We start from the raw sequence: 25,943 nt of genomic DNA on the forward strand, positions 1-25,943 counted from the left end.
AGTGTAGGGCTGATCTGTTGATTAGTTTTTGGATTAACTGATTAATAATTGGGTAAAACATATCTACCAAAAATGAATGTTTGTTTTTTATCTTTAAAAAAAATGTTTTTCATAAAAAAAACACCTTATTTGACATATGTAAAAATATATACATATGTAATTATGATATATATAATTAAAAACCGATTAATCTGATTAATCATTTCAGTTCTAGTTTCATCATTTTACTGTACAGAGAAATCTCTGAAAGTAAAAATGTTTTTTTGCTCCAGTTTTTTCTTATCATTAGAATTTTTATTGATTTTTGAAAATCTGACCTCAGTTTGATGATTATTTTAGGTATTTGTTACCTTTTGGTCAGAGTCGTGTGCAATTTAACAGTGGAGATTATTCTTTGCACTATTACAAACTAGACTTTCCAGTTATGCAAATTAAAGCCTTTTAATTTGATGAAACCATTAAGTAAAATGTCATAATATTCTCCTTCTCAATAAACAAATATATAGCATTTTAGGTCTATGGTCAACAATAAAATTCAAACATCGCTTTTAACTGTTATTTCCAGTTGAGACCTTAAACTAAAAATACACAGAAAACTGACATTTCTGACGGAGTCTAGTATTTGTTACTTTTAGAGAAGTTTTCAGAAGAAAACATAAATAAATTCAGTAAATTACAGGGAGGAATGAGTCTTTCACTGACTTGTTTGGAACCACGTTAACATCACTGATGATCAGCAGGAAGAGAGAGAGAGACCCATTACATGGATCAATAACTGTATTGATGCACAGATGGGAACCTGATTGCTGCTTTAAGGCGCACCTAAAGAAATGCAAATGAGTATTTTCATGTCTTGCTAGTTTCCATCAGTTTTCTGAGTGTTTCCTGTTCTCCAGGAGGGACCAGGAAGTTGGACGGCTTTGGACTCGGAGGTGTTGATGAAGGAGGATCAGATCTGCGGCACCATCAACCCAACGCCGCACCAAGTGCTGCTGGACACTCGCTTTGAGCTTCCCTTTGGTGCGTATCACATCGGGCTGAAACGATTAATTATGACTAATCGTGATTAAACGGTTATTCAAATAATCATCAACTAACTTAGTAAAGGATTATTCATTAATTACAGTATAAACACTCAATAAAAAGCCAAAAAAGAACACGCAGAGCAATAATTAAGCCAAAACTATAAAAAAATAGATGTGCATGTTGTCTGTGAATACATTTACAGACAAAACTCCTAAAGTGGCATAATTTTAGGTTCAAATTCTGTAAAAAAATCTCCAATAAGACTCCAATTATTAATCGTTTAATCCAAAAAGTAATCAGCAGATCAGTTTTTCATTGTCCATCCATCTTATCCATCCATCCATCCATCCATCCATCTTCCACTTTACCCGGGGTCGGGTCGCGGGGGTAGCAGCCTAAGAAGAAAGAGGTTTTATTGAGGTTGTATTGATGTTAAATCAAGCAAAAAGACCTGAGATATTTACATATCAATGTTGGAAATATTAATTGTTTTAGTTACAGATGCATAAAATTATCAAGCTTTCATCAGAGGAATGCTGTCAATAGGTTATAAAATGTTTTCTTGTTTAAAAATGGAAATTGTTTATTTTTACCTTTTAAAATAGTTCTAATATTTTATAAAATAAGCTTAAATTACATTTCTTTTTGACCAATTATGCGATTATCCATCAGAATAAACTATAGAATAATCAATTACTAAAGTAGTTGCAGCCCTAGTAGCTTTACAGACAGAAAGCGGTACTCCTCTTGCCTGCTTATTGAACTGATGCTTTTATTTAACACTTTTTAGAAAACATAAGTGTTAAAAATACAATGAAATACTGCCGATGGATCACAATAGTCCTTAAAAAGTCCTGATAAAATCACTGAAACCATCCCAGTGATCTCCTCAACAGAAAAACTGTGATTTGTCGATAGAAAACGGGGATATTGTTTAGATATTTGGCACATTAGTGGTGCCAGAAAACATTTTAAAAAGTTAAGTTATGTTTTTTTTTTAAATTCAAACTGGTAATAAAGAAGATTGTGGAGCAACTGTTCTGCTTGATTTATCCAATTATTTTTCATTCATTAGAGAGAAATTGAGTTCAAATTCAGTGATGTAAAACTCGAGAGAGAACAGGATTTTTGCAAAAATGAAGTAATGAAATCACCAGGATTGTACAGCAAACCACTAAACTGATAAATTAAAGATTTACTGTCTTTACTTTATCATAATTACTAAGCTAAAGTAACTATAAATCCTTCATTTCTTCTATTTTACTTCATTTAGCTGCTCACTGCTCACAGCTGCCTGCTCTGTTTTATTCACTTTCACCTCCTGTTAAACGGTGGAACATGTGGAACCACCATTAGGCTGCATTAAGTTTTTATGATGGGTTACACTTTGTTAATCTTTCACAACCTTCTCATTTTTATTTTCTGCTTTTTTCCCCCCAGCTATCCAAATTAAACCCTCCCTGCTCTGGGATCTGTTCCTGTTTTATTTTTCTTCTTTTACATGTTGAAACCAGATATTTACATACATTGAATATAATTTTTTTTTCTCTGTCTGAAGTTAAATTTGACCAAACACCTCTTGTTTTAGCTTGGTTAGATTTCCCAGATTGATACAGGACACCGTGTCATTAAGCCATTTTCTGAAACAGGTAGAGGATTTCCTTTCGCTCAGAGTAAAGCCGTTTTGAGACCATTAAACCAAACATAAGAGCCTGCAGTAGAAACATGGGAAGAGTAAAAGAAAATGTATCTATCGGTTCATCTTTAGTTCGTGTAAAGATGTGTTACATCTTGTTCGTGTTGATGTTGGAGACTACAGCCGGACATTATAAATTCTCCTGTTTTCTCTTTTTTTAAACCTGCATTGGCTTTAGGGAAACTGTGAGCTGCTGCTGGTTAATTTGATTCTGAGGCCTGGAAAGAAAATTTCCCATTTACTAGCCATCAAAAATGCATGACTTTAAGGTTTGAACACATTGAGCTGCTTGGTTGAGAGAGTCCAGAGGACGGAGGAGAGAGAGCAGAGATCAGGGTGGAGCTCCAGCCCCCATGTCCTTCATTTCTTTCTCCACTTGGGCTGACTTAACTTCTGATTTTTCCAGGATTATCTGCTGTATTTTCTCATTTTGTTTCTCCACTCATCACTTGACATATCCCTCCTCCCCATGCCTGCCTGCTGGTCTTTCTTCTTAACTTTGTTGCTTTCCTCCATCTCCTCGGACCAGATATCCCAGAAGACGAGGCGGAGTACTGGACCAGTAAGCTGGAGCGGATCAACACCATGCAGATCCACGACGAGGTTGGTTCAATAACTGTTCACTGCTAGTAATTTGAAAAAAGGCCAAAACCAGTTTCTGTACCTTATTTTTTTTTATTTGAAGTTTTGTATGCATGCATTAAAGAGTAAATCTGCATGTTTCAAAGGTTGAACATGAAGCATAATGCATCTTTTATCAAGCTATATTATATGTAAAAATTTGAACAATCAGATGAAGTTTTAACAGAATTTAAAATGCAACCTTTTCAATCATTTATTTTTTTATTATTATATTCTGTGAAGAGCTTTTTACATAAAGAAATTTAAACTGTGGAGGAAATAAAACTTTTTTTTCCCTTCTAAAATGCCAAAGTTTAAAGTTTTATCTAAACTCAGTTCAGAGGGTCTTAAAATAAAATAAAATCCCAGCTACAACATGAACACAGTTTTAATGCAATCCCTGTTTCACATTGTAATGTACACACTGTCTTTAGGTGAAACTAAAGTTTTTCCTTGTTGTCTGATTTCTTTTTTTTGTTAATCTTTCATTCATTTGGACATTATTTTTACCATAAAGCATCCTTGTCTGATTTTGTCTGCTGCATTTATACTTTTTAAATATTATTTATGTCTTTGTCTTGAAGAAATACAAACTAATTTTCATCAAATTAAAAGAAGATCTATTTTTTTTAATCTATTCCTTTTTGTTTGCTTTTATAAATAAAATCAAACTCATTCTTCTGTTGAAGTTAGTTTGGCTCTCTGCTGCCACCTTGTGTCAAATAAAGGTTGTAACTACATCGAACAAATGCAGGAATAACTTTAAAATAATTTTATTCTTTATTTTTTCACCTTTCCTGTTGTTTTTCTTCTTCTTTTCCCAGTACCCTTTACCAGGAGAGATCCAGAGAAGAAGAATGGCGTCGATGCCGTCACAGTGCTGTAAGTCCACAAACAAAATCATTATTTTGTGCATGCAGTTAGAAATATGTCTTTGCTTTTTTATTATGTTTTAGAAGTTAACTGATGAACTCAAACATATAAATGAGTATCTGTCTTTATTTTAAAACAAAAAACTTGATTAATGACCGATGGATTGGCGCTAATTTGGCAGGATAATCATATCAAAAAATTATAGGAATTTAATTTCCCTCTTTCTTCACAGGAAAGCAGATATCTCATCACTTTGACACATATTTCCTCCAGTCGAACACATTTGGTTTACTTCCATGCACAACAGAGTTAATTTTTCAGTAATACAGTTTACCTTTCTTCTTTGAAAACTCTCCTTCATTCCAACAGGCAGTTGGAGTTATTTTGGATGGAGTGATCAGCAAAGTATGTAAAGAGGTTGTTTGCTGTTTTTTACCACCTGTGATTCATTTTTCTCTCCATATTTGCATGTTGCAGAATGGTTTGTTGTCTTGCTACAAAAAAAATCTAGTGTGGAGTCACATTGTTTGGTCTGTCACACCAGCGTTCATTTTGTGTTGTCTGCCTGCTACCACAAGAGGGAGCCATTTGTTCAAATACTTTTGTTGCCTGAATGCCTTCTTTCCATCCTTAAAACACATTACATGTCATAGTGAGATTGCAAATTGAAAGAAATGGAGTGGAAATGCTTCGTTAAAGTATTTGCTTTGTTTCCACTCCAGCGTATGACGACCATGACAGCGCCGTGGACGACCGAGACAGCGACTACCCCAGTGAAACTGGGAACCGGCCACCGCGGTTCCACAACACTTCCCAGACAAATTCATCCGTCCATCAGTATCCCATAGGCCGTAGAGTCCAGCATCAGAGCCTGTGTAGGGAGTCTGACTCTGTTCACAGTTACGATCTAGACAATAGAGAAACGAGGGCAAACAGGTAAACACAGACATGTCTTTCTACCTATGCAGCAGCATTACATTCTGGCAAAAAATGTCATTCATTTGTGTTTGTCTGTGTATATAAAGACACACAAAGACTAGGTTAAAAGTTTTGGCAGTGACACAAGTGTGGAGATTATTTTGTTTTTACACTATTCCCCGATCTACCATAGATGAGTGTCAAAAGTGAGATTAGTTTTGTTTGAAAATTTATATTTTTTTGACTGAAGTGTAAGTAAGTCTTCAGATGAGAAGCAACCCCAGACATGGACTATATTGGGATGTTTTTCTCTAATTCAATGGATTAAGAAAATATTTGCGCACCAATAAGTCAGCTGATCTTCCAAAATTTTTCCTAATTTTGGGAGATCAATAATTGGCCGATACTTAAATGTGAAGCTTATCTTTTGTATTTATCCACCTCTGCAAAGATCTGAAAATCTGCCAATAGGTTGCACTGTTTGACATTTAGATAATAAATTCACTTAATGGAAACACCAATTTTGAAAAAACATTTTTGATGAAAATCTTTGGCACTAGAAGGATGTGTTTTTCTTTTGGCTGTGTTGAAATTGGTTTATTTCGCAAAACTGCAATGGAAACACTTTTTTGTTAATAGTTGATTGATAATGTTTTGCAGACATATAGCAAGCATGACTTTTTAATAAAAGCCTTTTTCTTTTTCAAAATGATTGGATATGCAGATAATTACATAATAATTTCAAACCAATGTGAGAAAATGAAGCCAGAAAGTTCCCAAAGACATTTGTGTCACTTTTGGTATGGCTTTAGTTATTTACAGTAATATTACCCTAACATTTTGTTGACAGTTTTAGTCAACCAGTTGCTTTTCTAAATATTTGAAAGAAAAAAACAACAAAAAACTAGCTTTCTTTTGCATAACTGCAGATGATGTTTTTAAGCTAAATGAACTTATTATGCCTTTTACTGTTGCTTTATACATTTACTTCTTTTATTCATCTGTATGTACATTGCCTCTCTCTTTTTTTAGATCATGTTTAATGCTTCTCTTTGTTGTTCCTCTTTGATTTCCTCCCTTTATTTTTCTTTCTTTGCATCACACTCCACCTCTTCCTGCATGATATACTTTTGTTTATCCAATCTAGACGATCAAACAGCAAAAGAGGCGTTAGAATAATTCCTGTAGACTCAGGTATGGGTGTAGAGGATTGGGAGAGCAAATATAATGTGCCTAACTCGAGTGTACTGGATGATTATTTAGATACTGAGCAGAAACTTTGGGAGGATGAAGATAAAAGTATCATCTACCGAATCAGTGACAACTGTGAGTCCAAAGGCAGCAGATTTTATCAGACGGTAGAGTGTGATGGTCTATCCCCAGAGGACACGCTGGAGCCAAATGACAGGGCACCCAGACAGAGGCATGGCTTTGGCAGTGGGGAAGTGCGATTAGTTTACAAGGCAGCCAGCAGCTTTGAGGATGAATCATCTCCTCCTGAAATTGACATAATTCCCTCAGTTAAACAGCTGAGACAGCCGACAGACAGAGAAAGCCTCCTTTACAAGACCAGATTGTGGGCCAAAACCGCTTTAGAAGACACTCTGGAGAACTATGCTGTTTTTCGTGAGCAGGAGGCTGCTAGGGAAGAAGCTGATAGGGTCAGAAGACGTGTTGACTATAACTCGCTTGGCTCTGATGAGATGCAGTACTCATTTGGATCTGAGGAAGAACTGGAGGAGCTAACATTCACTGAGGGAGACGCTAATTTTGAATATGAAAGTTACGGCTACTCTGGCAAGTATATGGAACATTTTGAAGGACAAGATTTTTCAAGAAGAAGCAGAACAACTGATCAACAAGATCAGTTATCTCCTGTGGAGGACCCAGATGATGAATACATAGATCCAATGGGTGAACTGCGGAGCTTAGTCCACTCAGTGTCTGAATACTTGGCAGTAAAAGAGGAGGAGGTCAACAGCTATGAATCAATGCCCAAGCCACCAAGAAGAAAACTACCTGCTCTGCCAACTGATGCAAAAATTTTACCACCTGAAGACAATGACAGCAATATGGCCAAACCTGTTCTTAAAGAGGAAAGTCCTGTTGAACAAGGCATAACTGGGGTGAAAAATGCAATGAGCTCATTGTTCAGCACAATCACAGGAGCAAAGTCTCCAACTGAGGCAGAAGCCTCTAGTATTTCTCCATCTCCCCAGCCACCACAAACTGATTCTGGTATTTCAAAATTGTTCTCATTTATCCCTAAATCTAATACCGAAACCCCTGAAACTGTGTGTGCATCTGCAACAGAACCACCTACCTCCCAAACACCACCCCAAACCGAATCAGGAATTTCCAAGCTGCTTGCATTTATTCCCAAAAGTGGTGGTACCACTCCACCAGTGGCCATAGTTCCACCTGCCTCCCAGGAGCCCACAACGGAGAAAAAGTTCTCTCTACAGTCACTTTTGCCTTTTCAATCCTCTGAACCCAGTAGACAAGCGGAGGCCAACCAGCCGCCTACCCAAGCTTCCACAGAGGCACAAAGTAGTTCAACAGCTGGTAATCAGTCTGCATCTGGGTTTGAATCCATGTTAGGAAGGCTAAGTCCTTTGAGGCTTTTTTCCAGTTCACCATCTCCCAGAGAGACATCACCACAACCACCGGAGCAAAGAAGTCCATCTGCTGCAAGCAAAGAATCCCAACAAGGGCAAGTAAGTAGAGCCACCAGTCCTAGTAGAGAAGGCTCACAAACAGAGCAGCAGTCATCAGGAGAGATAAGACCAGGCTCTGCAAGTGGATCAGTTGATCTCTTGCCAGATACAGGAAGCGGATCAATTGAGCTTTCCCAAGAAACAGCAACCGGGTCAGTAGAACTTCTTCCAGAGACTGAGTCCTCTGGTGAGCTACCTGACATTCAGCAAAGAGGAACATCTTCAATGTCTGAAGCAAAACCTGAGGGAAGTTCAGAAGAAACTGGATTCTTTAGTCCTTTTAAGAAATCTCTCTCCACCCTCATGTCTGCGGTTCCTCCAGAAAACCCCTCGCATAGTGATACCAAGCCTGGAGCCGAAGAGTCATTTCTAGGCAGCAAACTGAAAATTCCATTTTTGTCAGAAAATGTTTCCACAACAACCACATCTAAAGCAGAAGGGGGTATGTTGTCAGGGATTCTTAAATTTGGGATAGGGGAAGATTCTAATGTCACTTCAAATACTTCAACCCCTGCTCCTTCAAGGTCTCCCTCTCCAAGTCGTGCTACACTGCTTGAAAGTGCTCCAAAACAAAACACAGGAACCGGCTGGTTTTCTAACCTTTTTAAGGTGACTCCACCTGAACCTGCCAAAGAACCAGAAGAAAACCAAATGACTCCTACGGTGACACTTACCAAACCTAATGATCAAATTGAACCTCATTCTGAACAAATATTTCCAGACACACCAAAAGGTACTTCTTCCAGTGCAGAGCAGTCCTCTGAGGGGCAAACTTTGCAGGAAATAGATGTTATTTCCCAAGACCAAGAACCTCCCAAGGTCAAAGCAGGCACATCACAACCAGAGACCTCACAGCCTCAAGGATTTCTTTCTGGGTTGTTAAAATTAGGACCAACAGAATCTGTGTCATCTGATAAGAAAACCCATGAAGATGGACAGTCTCAACCGAGTGGTTTGTTTTCTGGTATATTTTCATCACCTTCCCAGCCTTCCTCTCAACCACAACAGAGTTCTGGCACGCAACAATCAGGAGTGTTTTCTGGATTCCTAAAATTAGCCTCTGATACTGTTTCGGCTTCTACAAATCAGTCAACAACCCCAGGAGGTCAGTCTGGCCAGCCTCCATCTCAAGGTCAAGGACTCTTTTCTGGACTGTTGAAAAAAGCTACAGATACAGTAACTGGGACCCAGCCAGCCCAGTCAAGTCAAGATTCTCAGCCAAGTGACGCTAACCAAACAATGGTTAAGGATGGGCCAGAAAAACACTTGGCTCAAGGATCAGATTCACATACTGAGTCGACTGGACTTTTGTCAAGATTTAAATTAGGATCCACAGATAGTCTTGCTCCTGATAAAGATCAAACAGACCAACAAAGGCGACTAATGGCCTCAGATGAGCAATCAAAGCAACCACAACAAAGTAGCATGATTACAGAACGTGCAGCTTCAAAACCAACAACAGCACCTCAATCAGGTGGATTACTTGGGGGCTTACTAAAACTCTCAGAATCTACACCCCAGCAACCATCTTCTGGTCAAGGGGGTTTGCTATCTGGGCTGTTTGGAATTGGTGCACAAGAATCTCCTGTAAACCCACCTCAACCTTCACAAAACCAACCACAGACTATAAAACCCGAGAACCAACCAAATCAGCAACTAGGCAGTAGACAAAACCTACAACAAAACCAAGAACCTCCACAGCAGCAGACGAGTGGTTCTGGAGGTATGTTTAGTGGATTATTTAATAAAATTGCAGATGTGGGTGTGCCACAGACAACAGTGGGAAGTCAACCAACTCAACAACAAGCACAAAGACCAGGCCCCAAGACTAGTCAGCAACCACCTAATCAGCAGGGGGGATTTCTTTCTGGACTGTTCTCCTCGGGGTCTAATGCTCCCGCTCAGCAGCAGTCTCCTGTTAATCGAAAACATCAGCAGCAACCCCAACAAGGCAACAGACAACCTTTGCGCAGACAAAATCAGGTACCTCCACAACCCCCTACTTCTGCTCCAGAGCCACAACAGGGTGGGTTATTGTCAGGATTATTTAACAAATTAGCTTCCAGTGATAATGCATCACAACAGCCCAGTCAACAAGCTGGTACTCAGCAGGGCAGTAAGCCTGGGCAGCCTTCCAGTGAACCGTCGTCTCAAACCAGTCAGCAGGGCGGATTTTTATCTGGTCTGTTTGGACCATCACAACCTCCACAAGTACAACAACCACCTAGTAAAATAGCAGGTCCTCAACAAACAACAACACAGCAAGCTAATCAAGGTGGAGGCCTGCTTTCAGGTTTTCTCAAGCTTGCATCTGGTGACAATGTACAAGAACAACCATCAGCAAAACCTCCTCAGGCTAGAGAAGCAGCAGTTAAGGCAGTACAAAATCCACCCCAGTCTGAATCTGGGGGGTTATTCTCTGGTTTATTAACCAAAATTTCAGCCACTGTAGAACAGTCATCCTCATCTTCTGACCAGGTAGCACCTCAGTCAACTCAGCAGCAGCAACAACAGCAGCAGCAACAGCAACAACAGCCACGGTCAAGTCAGAGCAGACCACAGATTCAGAGAACGAAACCAGTGGAAGTTCAATCCTTCCAGGACGCATCCTCTGATAAGGAGACAAAAGCTCCAGCTCAAAAAGGATTTCTCTCCAGTCTGTTTAATGTCACGGAAGAGCCATCATCAAAGATGCAGGAGTCCTCTAAACTTGGGACAGAAGACCCCAAAAACAACTCTACTGGGACATCTTCTGGCTTGTTATCTAGCATTTTCAAAACAAATTCTAGTGACATCAGCACTTCTGCTCCTGGAAAGGAAAAGGAAAAAGCTTTCCTTGAAATATTACCACAGAATAAGGAGAAAATTCCCTCCAGTATAGAAACACTCCCAGCTGCTGCTAATTTAGCTACTCGTGGTGTTGATACCCAGGAACAGCTTCCACAGTCACAGGTTAGGCAAGATGATACAATTTCCCCAGCACAGCGTTATCTTGAAGAAATCCAGCATCTCCTGTATGGGACATCAGATGAATATGGTTACAAGGATCTGTTATACAACTTTACAGAACATGGAGTGATTCCTCCAGAGTTATATGAACATCAGTGTCTCATAGAAGCTCTGCTGTGGCAACAACTCAATGATTATGTCCAAACTGAAGCTCTGGCCACCAATGTTCAAATTCACAACCAGACATGCCACAGCTATATTCCTCCTACAGCTAAAGCTCCTCAACTAAACAACTGCATTACTTTAAATCCTAAAGAAATTAACATCAGTGACTTCAACATACCTGCTCATCCTTGGAGGGACACTTCCGCCCAGCTTTTTGAGAGCCGAAACCGCTTTTTTGAAACAGATGAAGATCTAGTGTTGTTTGACATGAGCTGCCGGAACAAGAAAGCTTGGAGCAGCTGTGACCACTTGAATGGTCTTGATAGCAATAGTAAACCATGGATTGCAAGAGGTAGTGCAATAAATCTGTCAACTGAAAAATCAAAGACACGTCTGAATAGGTGTCAGTCGCTTATGCAATGCAGTGTTCAAGAATCTGGCAAAGTAGAGAACAAATGTGTTGTAGATAATTACTTAAAAAATGACAACTGTGATTTAAAATCAGCAACTGACTTTTTAAAGCGACTTTCGATAAAAAAAGGACCTGTCGACTTACGACGCAATGCTCTTAATTTAAGCAAGTCAGCAGGCACTGGAAGTGATATGGATGATTATATGCTGTTTGAGGACTCTGAGTGGTACCAACAGTGGATGTCACTATTAGAACAAGGGCTGTGGTGGCCAGCTGAGGCAGGAGACTGTGGATATTATATTTATACAGATGAAAACTACATTTATTCTCTTTTAACTGATAAAGCTGGAAGGCATCTCTACGCCTGTGCTACAGACGAGGATATTCAAACTCTGGGAAATATCACTGAAAATATAGCTAACATTCTGAAGCAAAGAGAAACTGATAAAGTGACCCTTTGTGGTTTCAAAATCCCCCTGAATGATGAAAGTAAAGGTTTCTGCGTTTCAGACAATCAACAGCATGGCCTATTATCGAACGATGCACCCATGGATCTGACGGCTGCTCTTAGAAAAGGTGAAAAAATAATGAACTTGAATTTGCAAAGTTTCTCTCAAATGTTTCAAGAGTCTGTATCATCTCAAGCAGAGCAACCTATTGACTTTAGTGTGTATAAGCTTAAAAAGATAAAAGTGGAGTCTGTTCAAAATGGTTACACTTGTCAAGAGGAGCTAATGGAAGCTGCCGATTTTAGCTTGAAGTCTCTAAAAGGAGGGCACGGAGGGCCCTACTGGAAGGATCAAAGACTTAAAGATATACTCACACCTAGCCATTCTCCTCAACATTACTTGCCACAAATCTCTCCAAACAGACAGTGTCCTATTCCAGAAATCAGGATTGCACATGTAGATGATACAAATGCAGACCAATCAAAACAAAAAGTAAGTTCTACATTTTCAGGATTCAGAGCCAACTCTAACACCAACACAAGTAAAACTCAGACAGTTTCAGCAACATCTACCATTTCGGCATCTGTTTCCAGTCGACATTCAGAAACTTCCCCATCAACTTCAAAAATACAGTTGGGAAGGAAACTGCCTAATGCTCCAATTGATAGTAAGATAACCAGCCCTTCAACTCCACCAGGACAAGTAGCTTCTTCTTCTACTATAGCAAAAGCATCTTCCCCAACGGTGCCTTCTATTTCTTCCAAGAGACCACACCTTACAAGACAACCATCTCAAGCAGATAAAACAGTATTATCTCAGTTTAATAAAGGTAATGTAACTGTTTTATGCAACAAGGAGAAAAGTACCTCAACAATGACCCAAGTTGTCACTGAGATTCCTAAAGAGCCACAAGATATCCCTAAGGTATTTAAACCAAAGCTACATATACTGAATGACACTTCAAGAGTTTATAGTGAAGCCTACCTTTACAACAGAAACGAGAAGTGCTTTACCTCCTCTGCTGGCTCTCAAATGTGCCATAAAGTTTTAGATTTTTCTTCCACAATAAACAAAAGCATTACCAAACAAAAAGATGGAACTGATGATAGTGTTGAACCTGCACCTAGGAATGAGGCTGTTGACTTTACAAAGTACAAGTTAAAAAAATTCAAAGAAAAAAAGCAAGCTGATTCTGAGGCAAATGTGAACATGCCAGAGAAAACCACAACAGCTGTAGATCTAACTAAGCAAGTAGAAGAAGAGGAAATTGAATGGCCAAATTCAAAAAGTACTAGTGTAAGCCCATTACAGGGTGGTGTGACCATATTTCAGACCAGCCACAGGGAAACAGTTGGCCAGCAAAATCGATCAGCAAGACATCTATCCAGGCCAGGAGTTGAAACTGGCCAATCTCATTCTATAGTCCATGCCCAGCAAATGCAAGCCTTTTCTAGTACAACCAAAGAAGCAAAGACTAGTCAAAAAGATTCAGAGTTTTCTAAGAAAGATAAAGATAACTCTCCCAAGCTGACTTGTGCATTTCCTGTATCGTCAAGGATTCCTGGCACCAATTTTACATCAGAAAAAACTATTTCTACAATGTCTTATACTTCCAGTAAAGAGTCCAATCTTGGTGAAACTGTCCAAAAAACATCAAGAACTGAGTCAAAACAACCAGCACAAACTTCACCGCTTTTGAGCCCTGCTATGAGAAAACAAGTGGACAGTCAGGAACAACAGCCGCCAAAACAACAGAGTTCAATTGGAGTTGCAACAGGTTCTACTCAAGTTTACCCTGACAAGAGACCAGTATCTGCACTTGTTTCGAATCAGTATTTTGAAAAGACTCAGCAATTTCAGAAGACAACTGCACCTGCAAATTCAATTAAAGCCACGTTAGATATGTCTGTCAAGTCAAAAACACAGCTGATACAGAAAACTGTTGTGCCAACAAAGGATCCTGTTGGTGAGACATTGTCATTGACCAATAGAAAACCATTAGCTTGTGATGAGAGAGACAAAAGTTTCAGTCACCAAGAATCCATTGACCTGACATGTAAATCAGTGTCATCATTGAATAAACCTGAGATGAAAGACTTAAGTCATACACCAACTCTCCGGGAACTCCCAAGCTCGCTAAAAACCACACAAGGCATGACTTCTAAGTCTTTAACTTCAAAAGAAGTGGTTCTGAATAAATATATCACAACTAGGAAACCTCTTACTGACTATATCTGTCTATTTCCAAATGCACAACCACTTCCATGTCAGTTAGACTCAGAATCACTTCAGCCACACTCTTGGCAGAGCAAAGATGGCATAGTAATGCAATCAGTTCACTCACCTTCTCAGTTACTGGGAACAAAACAACAACATGTTGCTTGTCCTACGTCAAATCCCGCTAATGTGTTAGATATGTCACCAAAGCCATCTCAAGTCATGTTGGGAAAAACAGTGCCTGGAGATAATTTTATTACAGATGTAGCAGTTTCATTTGTTAAAAAGTCAAGTGCAAGAGCGGTTGCCAGGAAAGATTCTGTTGGTGTTGCACTGATAGTTGATCAAACCCAGATGGAATCAACAAGCGAAATGCAATCTCAAAATATCATCTCTGGGCAAAAAAGCCAAATCACAGACAGAAATGGGGTCTGTATTTCACAGCAGTCCATTCCCAGCTACACAGTTATGCAATACTCAGGTGCATCACAGACTATTGTTAAATCAAATTCATACAGTACAGCTCCAGCAAACTCAGTTAAAGGCACATTAGACATGTCAACAAAGACCTCTGTACCTGACACAAGTATGCCTTCACATCCAATTTCATTGGTTCGCTCAAGACGATCAAGCTTAACATATTCTCAAAAAGATTCTGTTGGTGTCCCCTTAATAGTGGAGGTACACATTCCCCAAGAGCAGCCTAAAAAAAATCAGACAGCATTGGTAGAATCCCAGAAGCCTTTACAAAGACTTGTGCATAGTGAATCTCAAGAAACTACTGCACCTGCTAACTCCATCAGAAGCTCTTTGGACATGTCCCCAAAATCCCAACAGAAGGAGTCTGAAAGAGCTTCCATTCTACTATCATGTGAAGTTGTGCCACTAGTTAGAAATAGGACACATGTATTAACGAATCCTTGTGGTGGTGTACCACTCATCGTGGAGCAACCTGTATGTCAACAAAGAAGACGTGTCATGACAGAAATTTTTACAACTGAGACCCTACACAGAAAAATATCTACCTCTCATTGTAATGAAGCGTTTTCTCCTTCCAGGACCCCATATAAGGACCCTCAGCAACACAATAAGCCTGTAGATTTCTCAGCTAGAGACAGTCTTGTTACAAATAATCTTTCAAACAATCAAATTGAACCTAAACATGGAGAGCCAATGAACTTCACTGTTGCAAAAGCAAAGAAAGAAACTACTAAAAAATGGCAAAGTGAAAAGGACCCAGAAAAGAAAACATTTGTGGGTACTGTGGATCTAACTTTGAATGTTAAAAACAAATCAATAATTGACCTTCAAGGTGCAACAGATTTCACTTCTTCAGTTTGTGTCCCATCTCAACACAGAATAAATTCTCAGCAAAAATACATACCTGCAAACACTGTTGATTTCAGAAGTGACATTACATTTTCTCAAACTCGAAAGTTATCAGAAGTGATGGAACATTCAAATGATACATGCATGACTACACATGCTGGAACACATCATGGAGGAACAGGATTTAATTTTGAATCTGCATTTGCACCTCTGGTTGCAACTGAAAGGAGAATACAGCCTCCTCAGCTTTTTACTCCCCAGGCTACACAAGACATTGGATTTACTCAGTTGTCACTTAATAGTGCATATCAACAGGTCAATAGTGTACCTGAACAAATATCTTTGGTAAGACATCAACTGCCAACTCAATATTTAGCTTCTCAACAACAATGTCCACACCCCAGAGTGGAATTTGCAATTCCTCTGCCAAAGACACAAAAGTTGCAAAAACAAGACACAGCTATTCAGCAGGATGTGACCCATAGACCCAAAATTCTTATTAAGCAGGCAACTGTCGATAGTTATGGGAGTACAGAAGAGTTTGAAGAAAATGGAGCAGTGACACACAGTAGGCACTCATTTGTTTCTTGCACTACCCAAACAGCTGCTGTCCCTTTGTCTCTAAACACACAGCGTGATGTGAGCACTGAACATTCTATGGCACCTACAATTGCACAGCCTGTACAAGGATACACCACTTCACCTGCAAATGATGCAAAAATACTTCATCTCTCAAAGCCGCCAAGCATAAGTCAACACCACATCACTGCACAAAATAATTACACACCAACCTTACCCTCTAATAACATGGATCCAATACAGTGTGTTTCACAAGCTAGTGTACTTGTATCCCAAACTGCCAGAAGTGCTGACACAATATATGTTAAAGGAAGTTATCACAATCAAGGCTTTGCGTCTCAGTCACAAGAGTCACAAGTGGCTTCAACACAAGCAGGATCTTCTAATGTGAAGGGTTTGATTTCACTTTTTAGTAATTTGGACTCACAATCCTTTGTTGGTATAAAATCATCTGCTATCTTCAGCTATGCCAAGACTGAATCAAAACCCGTAGACCACGTTCTTTCAATACAAAAGCAAGATAGCCTTGTCCCAGTTACTCATAACACCAGAAACATAGAGGGAACGTCCTCAAATTCACAATTTTTTACTGTAGCAGATTCTGTGCCACTCAGAACAACTCTTGGACAGGGTTATGTTGAATCTAGATCAGCGACTCCTGAAGCTAAACTAGCTTATTCATCTGGGGCATCCATAGATCAATTGGAGACCGTGTTGCCTCCAGAACTCAATCTAAGCATTGAATCACAACAAATAAGTTTAATATCAAGTGATTTAAGTCACAGAATGTCTACTGGGACACTGGAGGGCTCATCATCGCTGAGTACTGTTAAGTCCACATCTCCTTCTCAAAAGTGTCAAGAACTACAGGAAACAAATTCTTGCACAGGAAGAGAAACACTTGATGACTTGCCTTCTTCTGAACCATTCCCAGTTAAACCAATAGATAATAAACTACATGAAAGACTTAATAGCTCTGACGATTCTCCACTATTTCCACTAGCATTGCAAGAGGCTAAATCAAAATCAAATGGTAAAGAAGCACTGGCCGCAATAAGTGAAATACCATCTCAATCACAACAGCAAGGTTTAGAAGAGCTTAAGCAAGCTATCTCTACACAGTCTTCTAATATTAGGGCTGAATTCAAAGAAATTTCTTCACAAGAAAAAAGCAGACCTCCAAGGTCAATCTACATTGGCATAGGTTCTTCAGACACACTTCCTCTTGGGGTAGAAATTGAATCAGGGGAGCAAAAGCCTTATGTTAGGCTGCCCCACATTTTCATATCAGCTGCCAGTTCACCAGAAGAAGAGAGTAATGATACCAACCTTGATACCCCTGAAAGTAATAGACCTAATTTTCCAAACGCTAGTGTTTCTGATGATACTACATCAAGTGCAGGAACAGCACTAGAGCAAAGGGAAGTTGATGTTGTAAAGTCTGATGTATCTAAGGATACCAGTACTTTAGAAGACAGGACCATACAGGGATCTGTTGAACCATTGAGCAATGAGGCTAAGACTGGCTCTCCAGCGACTCCAATTACACTGACTACATCAAATCAAATAATTACAAATGAACAAGACTTTCAGCACACTGTGACAGAGAAAACTTCAATAGGCACTACTCTTTCAGAGATTGAAAATAAATCAGAGACTACCGAGGTTCCTGAGGAAAAACATCAATTGATTTCTGAAAACACAGCGTTAACAATGTCAGACACATCACCAGGTGAAGTTGTAAAACCTCTCACTGACCTGGCCTGTCAGGTTGTTGAAGAGTCACCAGAATGTGTTCAGTCATCTCAAGAGTCAGTAACTATGAATGAAAACAAATCTCCCAGTACAAAACTGCCAGAAGAAGTTGACTGCTTGAGCATTAAGTCTCTAAAAGTAGAAACCTTGTTTTCAGATGTTAAATCACCTGAAGATGTCCAACATCTTCATGAGAAAAGTGAACAAGATGCCACTTTATCTGTGCCTGAGAAACCTCCTATCAATGCTCCTACTGAGGAATTTCCTATCTCTAAAGAAGACAGTGCAGCTGTTAAGGTTGATCTGCCCAATGCTGAACAAACTGATGAACAAGCAGGAAAAGGCATATTTTCACTGTTCAGTGGTTCTACAGCATCCCCACAACAAACTCCCTCCCAAACTGGACTATCAATACTTGGGGGCATTATTCCTGGCTCGTCTACTAAAGATACTCCTGGGACAGGATTACTCTCCATGTTTGGTGGGTCAAGTGCACCATCTTCATCTGAATCCAAAGACATACCATCACAGTCAGCACCACAAGAACCCCAGGCAAAAGGTCTGTTCTCTATGTTTGGTGGTTCTATTAGTCAGCCACCATCTGGCCCAAGGGGCCCAACTGCTGGAGGTGTGCGGCCTAGGGGGCCACCACCCAAAGAACCTCCAGGAAAGGGTCTCTTTTCCATGTTTGGTGGAGCTGCGCCTCAACAAGCGCCAAGTCCCAGGACTCATCCAGGGGCTGGTCCTCCACCAAAAGGACCAGGATCTTCTCTGTTTGGTGGCATCCTACCAGGTTCAGCAGCGCAAAAAGACACCTCTAGTACAGGCTTGTTCTCCAAGTTTGGTGGTCTTGGGGGTCAGCCCCAAACAGGGCCTAAAGTAGGCACACCTGGACAAACGGCTACACCACCAAAACCCAGTGGTCCAGATATCTCAGGGAAGGGACTGTTTGCCATGTTCGGTGGACAGAGTCAACAGCCACCAGAAGCACAACCAACAGCTTCTAAAACAAGTGAATCAGACAGTACTTTTAAAGTGCCATCTGTGTTTTCACTTGGTTCAAATACTGACAGCAACAAATCTAAAACTGGGTTTGGCCTATTTAATATGTCCTTTTTGGAGGAAAGCAAAACCGAGCCAGAAAAAAGTGTTCCTGTTAAAGAGGAGGTTGTAGTTGAGCCATTAAAGTCTTTAGATGCAGGAGCTCCTTCAGAAGAAGCAGAGAATAACCATGATAAAACTGTAAAACATGTACCCACTGAACCTGTTTTTGAAATTTCAGTTCAGAAAGAACTTCATGTAGAGGAGACATGTCAAGATGTCCAAAATTCCTTCTATGATGTCTCTAAAAATGTTAATGAAGCTTTTGTTCCTAAAAGAAATTCACAAGAAGACGTGGACAAAGAAACCACAATACAGTTAAACCTTTCTCAAAATGCCTCAGAGACAGTTGAAACTTTTATTGGAGCGTCATCGAACATTACAAGTAATCTTTCTGAGAAAGAGACATTTGTGGATTCACAAGATGTAAAACAAGTCAGTGAATCACAATCAGATATCCCATGTGGACCTCAAGAAAGAGAAGGTGCAGTAAATGTTGAGGAAATAGTTGCACAACCAGAAACTGCTATATTAGAAATGAAGATTACTCAAAATGAATCTGAAATAGCTGGGATCAGTCGGTTATCAGAAAAACATGACTCCACTCAAATATCAGAAAATATAACAGATTATTTGGAAAAAGTAGAAACCTGCCATATTATTGCTGTGGAAGAAATTCAAGATGCAAAGGCTAAAGATGTGGACATTCCTTCAGAGAAGGAAAATGAAGATGATTTAAATGTTGCTGTGGAGACTGCAGTTGAAGATGTGGGAAAATCACATGAGGATGCTATGAAACGGTCTGACAAAAACAGAGCAGTTACAGTTGATGAAAAATCATCTGAGGAGCCTCTGAAGGCTGAGGATGAAGAACAGCCTTCAGTAGCAGATGTGAAACAAACTGAGGAGACCTTGAAAAATTCTGTTGAGATACAGCCACCGGCTGTTGATGTTAAGAAATTACCTGATGAGAATTTGTTAGTCGGCGGTGAACAAAAAACAACCATTTCTGATGTCAAAAAATCATCTGATGGGGCTTTGGTAGTCGCCAATGAGCAACAAACAGTTGTGTCTAATGTTGATAAAGTGTCTAGTGATCCTTTAAAGGTTCCTGGGGAGGAACAAGCCACTGTCACAGGTCTAGAAAACCTAAATAAAGAGACAACTGACATTGATTCTGTCAAAGAAATCACAGAAAAACCCACTGGAGAAATGGGTGAAAAAGAATTAAAAGCATCATCTGTCGAAATTCCAAAAGAACTGGCTGAACAAAAATCAGAAGATAATGTAGATCCTGTTCATAAAGTAGACAGAATTTGTGAACGTGATATAATTTCTGCAGCAGTTTCATCAAGTGAAGAAAAATCTTTTGAAAACGGTTCAGTAGCACCTGCTGATCCTTCAACACAGCAACAGCATAGACCAGAAATGGTCAGACTACCTGGCTCACCTGGACAAAGAATGGGAGCACCAAGAATGGGAGGACCACAAATGGGAGCCCCGAGGATGGCAGGACCAAGAATGGTTGGACCGAGGATGGCTGGACCGAGAATGGCAGGACCGAGAATGGCTGGTCCAAGACAACCAGGACCACAGAGACCCCCTGAACCATCTTCCTTTTCTGGCTTCATGTCTATGTTCTCCACCCCAAGTGCACCAAATAAATCACCAACTGTTGGTGGATTTTTTTCAAGTTCACCAGGATCCCTTTTTGGATCATCACCAACTCCTCGTCAGCCTCAGCAACAACAGAAAAGCTCCTTTTTTGGCCTTCCAAGCAGCATTGCGCAAGAATCCATCACCAATGACCTGTTTGGTATGTTCAAAGGTCAGGAGACAACAAAACCAGAGGAACCTGAACAAACTGGCACAAAATCTGAACAGGCAGAAGCTCCTGCAAATTTGACAAACCCTCAGGACTCTGAAAAGGCAAATGCAAATAATATAACTTTAACTGAAGATGAACAAGTTAAAACCACAGGGGATTCTGACCTACTTGAAAAAGGGCTTGTCGAGGAGGCAGAAAGAAAAGACAAAACAGAAGATGATTCTCTCATTGAATCAACAGTAAAGACTGAAAACCCTGAACAAAAGACAGAGTGTCTGGAGGCCGTTGAGCATTCAGAAGAGCCTGTTACTGAAGAGTCTTCCAAAGGTGTACCATCTGCAGCCCCTGAGACTAAAGGCGTGTTTGATATACCCATTCTGTCTACCCCTAAATTTGGCTTCATGTCTGCAGCTACTGAAGGCACAACATCTATCGGATCCCTTTTCTCCACTACATCCTCAGCCACTAAACCATCAGAGCCTCAACAGACAGATGGTGGTCTCTTTTCAGGCTTTAAAAACTTTTCAGCTGGTATTTTCCAGGACGAAAAGCCAGCAGGAAAAGAGGAAACACCAAGTGCGTCATCTGTGTTTGGCTTGAAACTGAGCTCTGTGTTTGGCACCTCCGACTCTCCCAAACCTGACTCCACCCCTCCTGTGATCACATCCCAGCCTCAGAGTGAATCTCCTAAACCAGCAGAAGAACTTGATGAGCCAGACTCTGACAAACCATCCCCAGGTTCTGGGGAAACTGAAAGTGCAGACAATAGCGATATTGAAGGACCAACAGAGACATCTAAAACAGGAAGCTGTGACACCTTAGCACAAATGGCACAATCTGGCATCCCGTCTCTCTCAGGTTCTCTGTCAGAGAACTTAGATAAGCCTCAGGTAACATTTACACCATGTGAGTTAGATAAGAGCGAAGAAAATACACTTGACACCAGGCACACAGAGTTGCAAACAGAACAACCAAAAGATCTATTGATGAAGGAAGCAGCGAAAAGGCTAGTATCTGTATGACAAATGATACTATTCATTTATCATATTTCTGTAGAAACATATGCAACCCATATCCTTCCCTATTTCCCATTATTTCCTGTTGAGCAGTCATAACATTGTGACCATTGAAATATGTAATACATACATGTACATTATTTTTTTTTATAAAGGATGTTTATTTTCTGTTGACTTGCATCAAAATGTTCAATTACTTTAAAACACTAACATATCTTTTGCTTGTGCCTTATCTACACTGCTCAAAAAAATAAAGGAAACACTTAAACAGGTGTTTAACACTTAAAGTGTTCCCTTTATTTTTTTGAGCAGTATATTAAGAGTTCTCTTGTTGGCAGACGAGTGGGATATTCACTAAGTAGACAGATGGTCACATTGTTATGGCTAGTATGTGTTGTACTTTGTACTTCTGCCCATTTGTCCATTTCCCATCTGGTAGTTTTACTTTAGTTCTTGGTAAATAGTTAAATTTACTTTGATGAAAATATTTATAGTTTGGATCTCATAAATGGTCTACAACCTTGTATCCAAAGCCGTTAACACTCTTTCATTCAGAGTTTTATTGCCAAACCTTTAGCGAATGATCACATGTGAAAAGGTGTTTTCTTTCAAGTGTAAAAATATAGTGCAGGCACATTACACCGTCGTACTTATAGGCTTCCTGACTGATGGAGGTTCAATGAATGCAGAAAGTGATGGTTTTATTTATTAGCGCTCTACTGCTGAGGCAGTTACAAAGTCCCTCCTTCCTTTGTCCCCTGCAGCTCTCTGAATTACACCCAAGATTCAGCCAATTAATTTAGATGAATCAAAGTCCGGTAGATTTATGATGGTGTTGCAGTAAAGACCGTGGAGGCAGACTGGACACTGGACTAAAAGCAACAGTGAGAAGTAATCTGGCAAACAACCAAGACTAAGTAAATCATTCCACCTAAAGCGCAGAGCCACTTTCCTCGTTAGGAAACTCAATCAACCTGCAGTCACACCTCTCTCTCTTTCTCTCCCCTTCAAAGTCAGTTATTTGTTATTTTCATTATGTAGGGCCTTAGACTGCATTTACATTGGAGTTATTTCTTATTTGAGTTAATCTAGGAAGCTTTTTAAAGTAATATTTTTGTCAGAAAAAATATTTTGCACTACTAAGATTTTATAGAAATAACAATGAATTAAATGCTGGCAATGTTAATGTGCAAATTACATAGGTAAGAATGTGAGCCTTTTTACAGAACTGAAGGTTCTGCAGCTTTGTGTGTTCACACAAATAAAGCCAGCTTTCAGAACCACTCAGGCTACGTTCATACAGCAAGACTCATTTTTGTCTGGTTGTTCATAATACTGAATGATGCAGGCATTAATGCTTGAACGGTTTACAACCCCAAAATGACCTGCGTTCATCGAAGAAGGATTTAGACGTCACGATGTAGTAATAAACCATCAATGGATTGATTTTAAAGTTACTCAGACCCCACAGTGTTGTCAAAAGATCATAACACAATGGAATACCAAGCATTCATCATACTAAAGTGAGCTTTCCAAAATTGGTGCAGATTAGTATAACATAGCATGAAGAAACGTTAACATAGAATTATTGCTGCAGCATTCTCATCAATTGTGTAAACATCACAGCAATGAATTATATATTTGGCTTCTGTTTCTAAACATTTTCAACATTTCAGAAGTTGTGTTACATCCTGTTTTATCTTAACTTTGAATTGTATATTATTTAGTATCAGACGGGTCCTGAATCGTTAAAGTTGCATATCTCTGTATAAAACACAAAGTAGATAGTTGAGTGACTGGAATATTTGAGTATTCTAACACCATCCAAAAAGTTGGGAAAACAACTTTCTGTTTTCCAAATCTAATCCAAACTTCAAATATCTGTGTTTTAGTTGTTACTGAACCCTACTAGTCCCTCCAGTTGTTGAGAATATTTATTCTCCTTTCCCTTTTTTCCCTTTGTTAGTGATCAATTTTTAAATAGGCATTATTTTTAGAATCAACATTGCAGTGGTGGGCACCGCTAACTAAAAAGCTACTTACACTAACCCCAAAGCACTGCAACAACAGAGTATTTATCAGAAGCTTATCCTAAACATGAACTTCAATTTAAATTATATCTACCCCTGCAGGACTACAACCCTCAAACACCAATTTAATTCTGACATTACAATTTACATGTTCAATAATTCCTCTTAGATATTGTATTTATGTTTATATTTTGCTCCCGTCTGTCTTTTGGTTGGAATAGTTGTTGAGAAAACAAAGAATATGCGGAGAGGAAATGGAACTGTTCAACCACTTCAAAATAAGAGCATGAATATAAACTTCTAGTTGAAGAATTCTTAACAGATGATAACCAAAACTTTAACAGAGTTGTCAAATGTTGCTCTTCAGAAAGACTAACAAACAACCAAGTAATTTGGCTCTTTAGAATTTATATGAAAATTAACCCAGCGGAAGCTAAGCTAGCAAAAATGCTCTATAATCACATTAACGGATTAGTGGAAATGTGCCCACCATTGCAACTTTTCTCTAAACTTTCTATTTATTACACTGATTATTTTCCCACAGTATTTTAACTAAACCCTCACTTTACAGTCCGTTGGACAGCAGCCATTTTGACTCATCGGGGAACCTGAGCCCCGTCAGTTCCCAGCTGAGCTCTGAACTGGAGGACCGCCACCCTCCAGAGTCCAGCAGCACCCATACGCCTCTGCGCAGCGAGGCCCCCAAATCGTTTGAGGAGGAAGAGCTGGAGAAGGAAGTGAACGGACTTCCAGAATCTGGTGTGAACAAAGACCGGAAGGATTCATCAGTTATCTCCCCAAAGCCGAGCTTGGAGAAACATGATGACACAAATCTAACAAAAACTTGGTTTGTAATTAAATTTTTTTAAATATTAATGTATTTGTTAAAATTGCAGGATTATGCAACATTTATGTTGCTCATGAAACTGGTAAACAACTGGTGTATTCTTGTGCTTCCCAGTCTCTTTGATGACGGCCCTCCGCCTTGCTCTCCAGCTGAAGTTCGCTGGCTGAAAGCTTACAACAAAGTGAGGTTACAACTCCATGAGGTAGGAAGCACTGGTTTCCTCTCCTGGTTCATTTCTTTCTCCTACACACTTAATACCAAGACAAAATCTCTTGAAAATCTACTCTGGATCTTTCACATAAACCTGATCATGATAGCATCACTCTGCACACACTGACATGCTGGTTCTCTGTGTTTTTATGATGCTTTGTCTCTCTTTCCCTGTGTGTTGGCTGAATTTCTGGCCATGCCTAAAGATTTTGCAATAGTTATGTTTTTCCATAAGGATTTTAATAGTCATTAACATCGGAAATTAGGTTCAGACATTTCTTTTATTCATAATGAATCTAAATTACACTTACAGGCTCAAATATATACATACACTATCACTAATATTTAGTTAAATGTCCCCTCATCAAGTTGGACCTTAGCCATTAACAAGCTTCTAGCTAGAGCTGGACAATAAATCAATAACAATTTATGTCATGATTGGCACATGATCAATATCGATAGATAATACGTCTGATAGAATATTTACCAAACACCACACAGCATTCTGTAGGCAGAGGAATGGCTTTAGCTGCTCAACCTCTCATGGCTAGCTAAACAAAGTTGGTGGACTCAACTTACTCACTCACTCTTTGGTTACCTAGCAACTCCCTCTCTCTTTGGTTACCTAGCAACAACTTGTTGAGTATTTTCAGCCAAAACTGTTTAAGATTTTGCTACCGTGCCTCATTAGTGCTTAAAAATAAAAAACAACGGGGTGAACTTAAAACTGTGGATAAAACAGAAAAAGTATTTTAGATGTTTGAAACAAAAAGATAATGAATAATTATTGATATAGACTGATATGGAATGCTTATATCATAGCACATTTTCCAGCCATATTGTCTGGCTAGGGTTAGGGTTAATGGCATAATTCTGTCTGGATGGAGTCCATTTAAATTATTTAGTTATTTGGGGGGGGAAATTTAGGGTCTCTTGTTTTAAACACAGGTCGCAAATTATTAACAAGGTTGAAGTCACTCTGCCACTAGTACATGAGGTTGATTGACAGCGCTGAGACCCGCCTCCTGGCTCTGATTGGTTGTTTTTGGTTGGGAATCGTTCATTTCTTCAAACAGTAACAGTAGCTTAAGGAGGAGGTGGAGGAGATTGATCTTTTCACTGATTATTCGCCTCGTATTATATTGTCACAATATGGTGACAGTTTTAAGGAATATGTAAAAAAACCTGTTTTGTTTTTTTTATTA

General features: G+C 39.4%; 1 protein-coding gene across 1 annotated transcript in view; it reads left to right on the forward strand.

Annotated features, from left to right (window-relative positions):
• The window catches only part of LOC102228331 (protein unc-13 homolog B-like), a 148,554-nt gene that overhangs the window by 33,712 nt on the left and 88,899 nt on the right, over positions 1 to 25,943 (forward strand). Inside the window, exons 5-11 of the mRNA XM_023343565.1 lie at positions 897 to 1,020; positions 3,252 to 3,325; positions 4,168 to 4,225; positions 4,586 to 4,621; positions 4,939 to 5,152; positions 24,253 to 24,528; positions 24,643 to 24,730. Coding sequence (XP_023199333.1) covers positions 897 to 1,020; positions 3,252 to 3,325; positions 4,168 to 4,225; positions 4,586 to 4,621; positions 4,939 to 5,152; positions 24,253 to 24,528; positions 24,643 to 24,730 — 870 coding nt within the window. The remainder of the gene's footprint in view (positions 1 to 896; positions 1,021 to 3,251; positions 3,326 to 4,167; positions 4,226 to 4,585; positions 4,622 to 4,938; positions 5,153 to 24,252; positions 24,529 to 24,642; positions 24,731 to 25,943) is intronic.

The sequence above is a fragment of the Xiphophorus maculatus genome, chromosome 12 (genome assembly GCF_002775205.1).
Source record: "Xiphophorus maculatus strain JP 163 A chromosome 12, X_maculatus-5.0-male, whole genome shotgun sequence".
NCBI classification, from domain to species: Eukaryota; Metazoa; Chordata; class Actinopteri; order Cyprinodontiformes; family Poeciliidae; genus Xiphophorus; species Xiphophorus maculatus.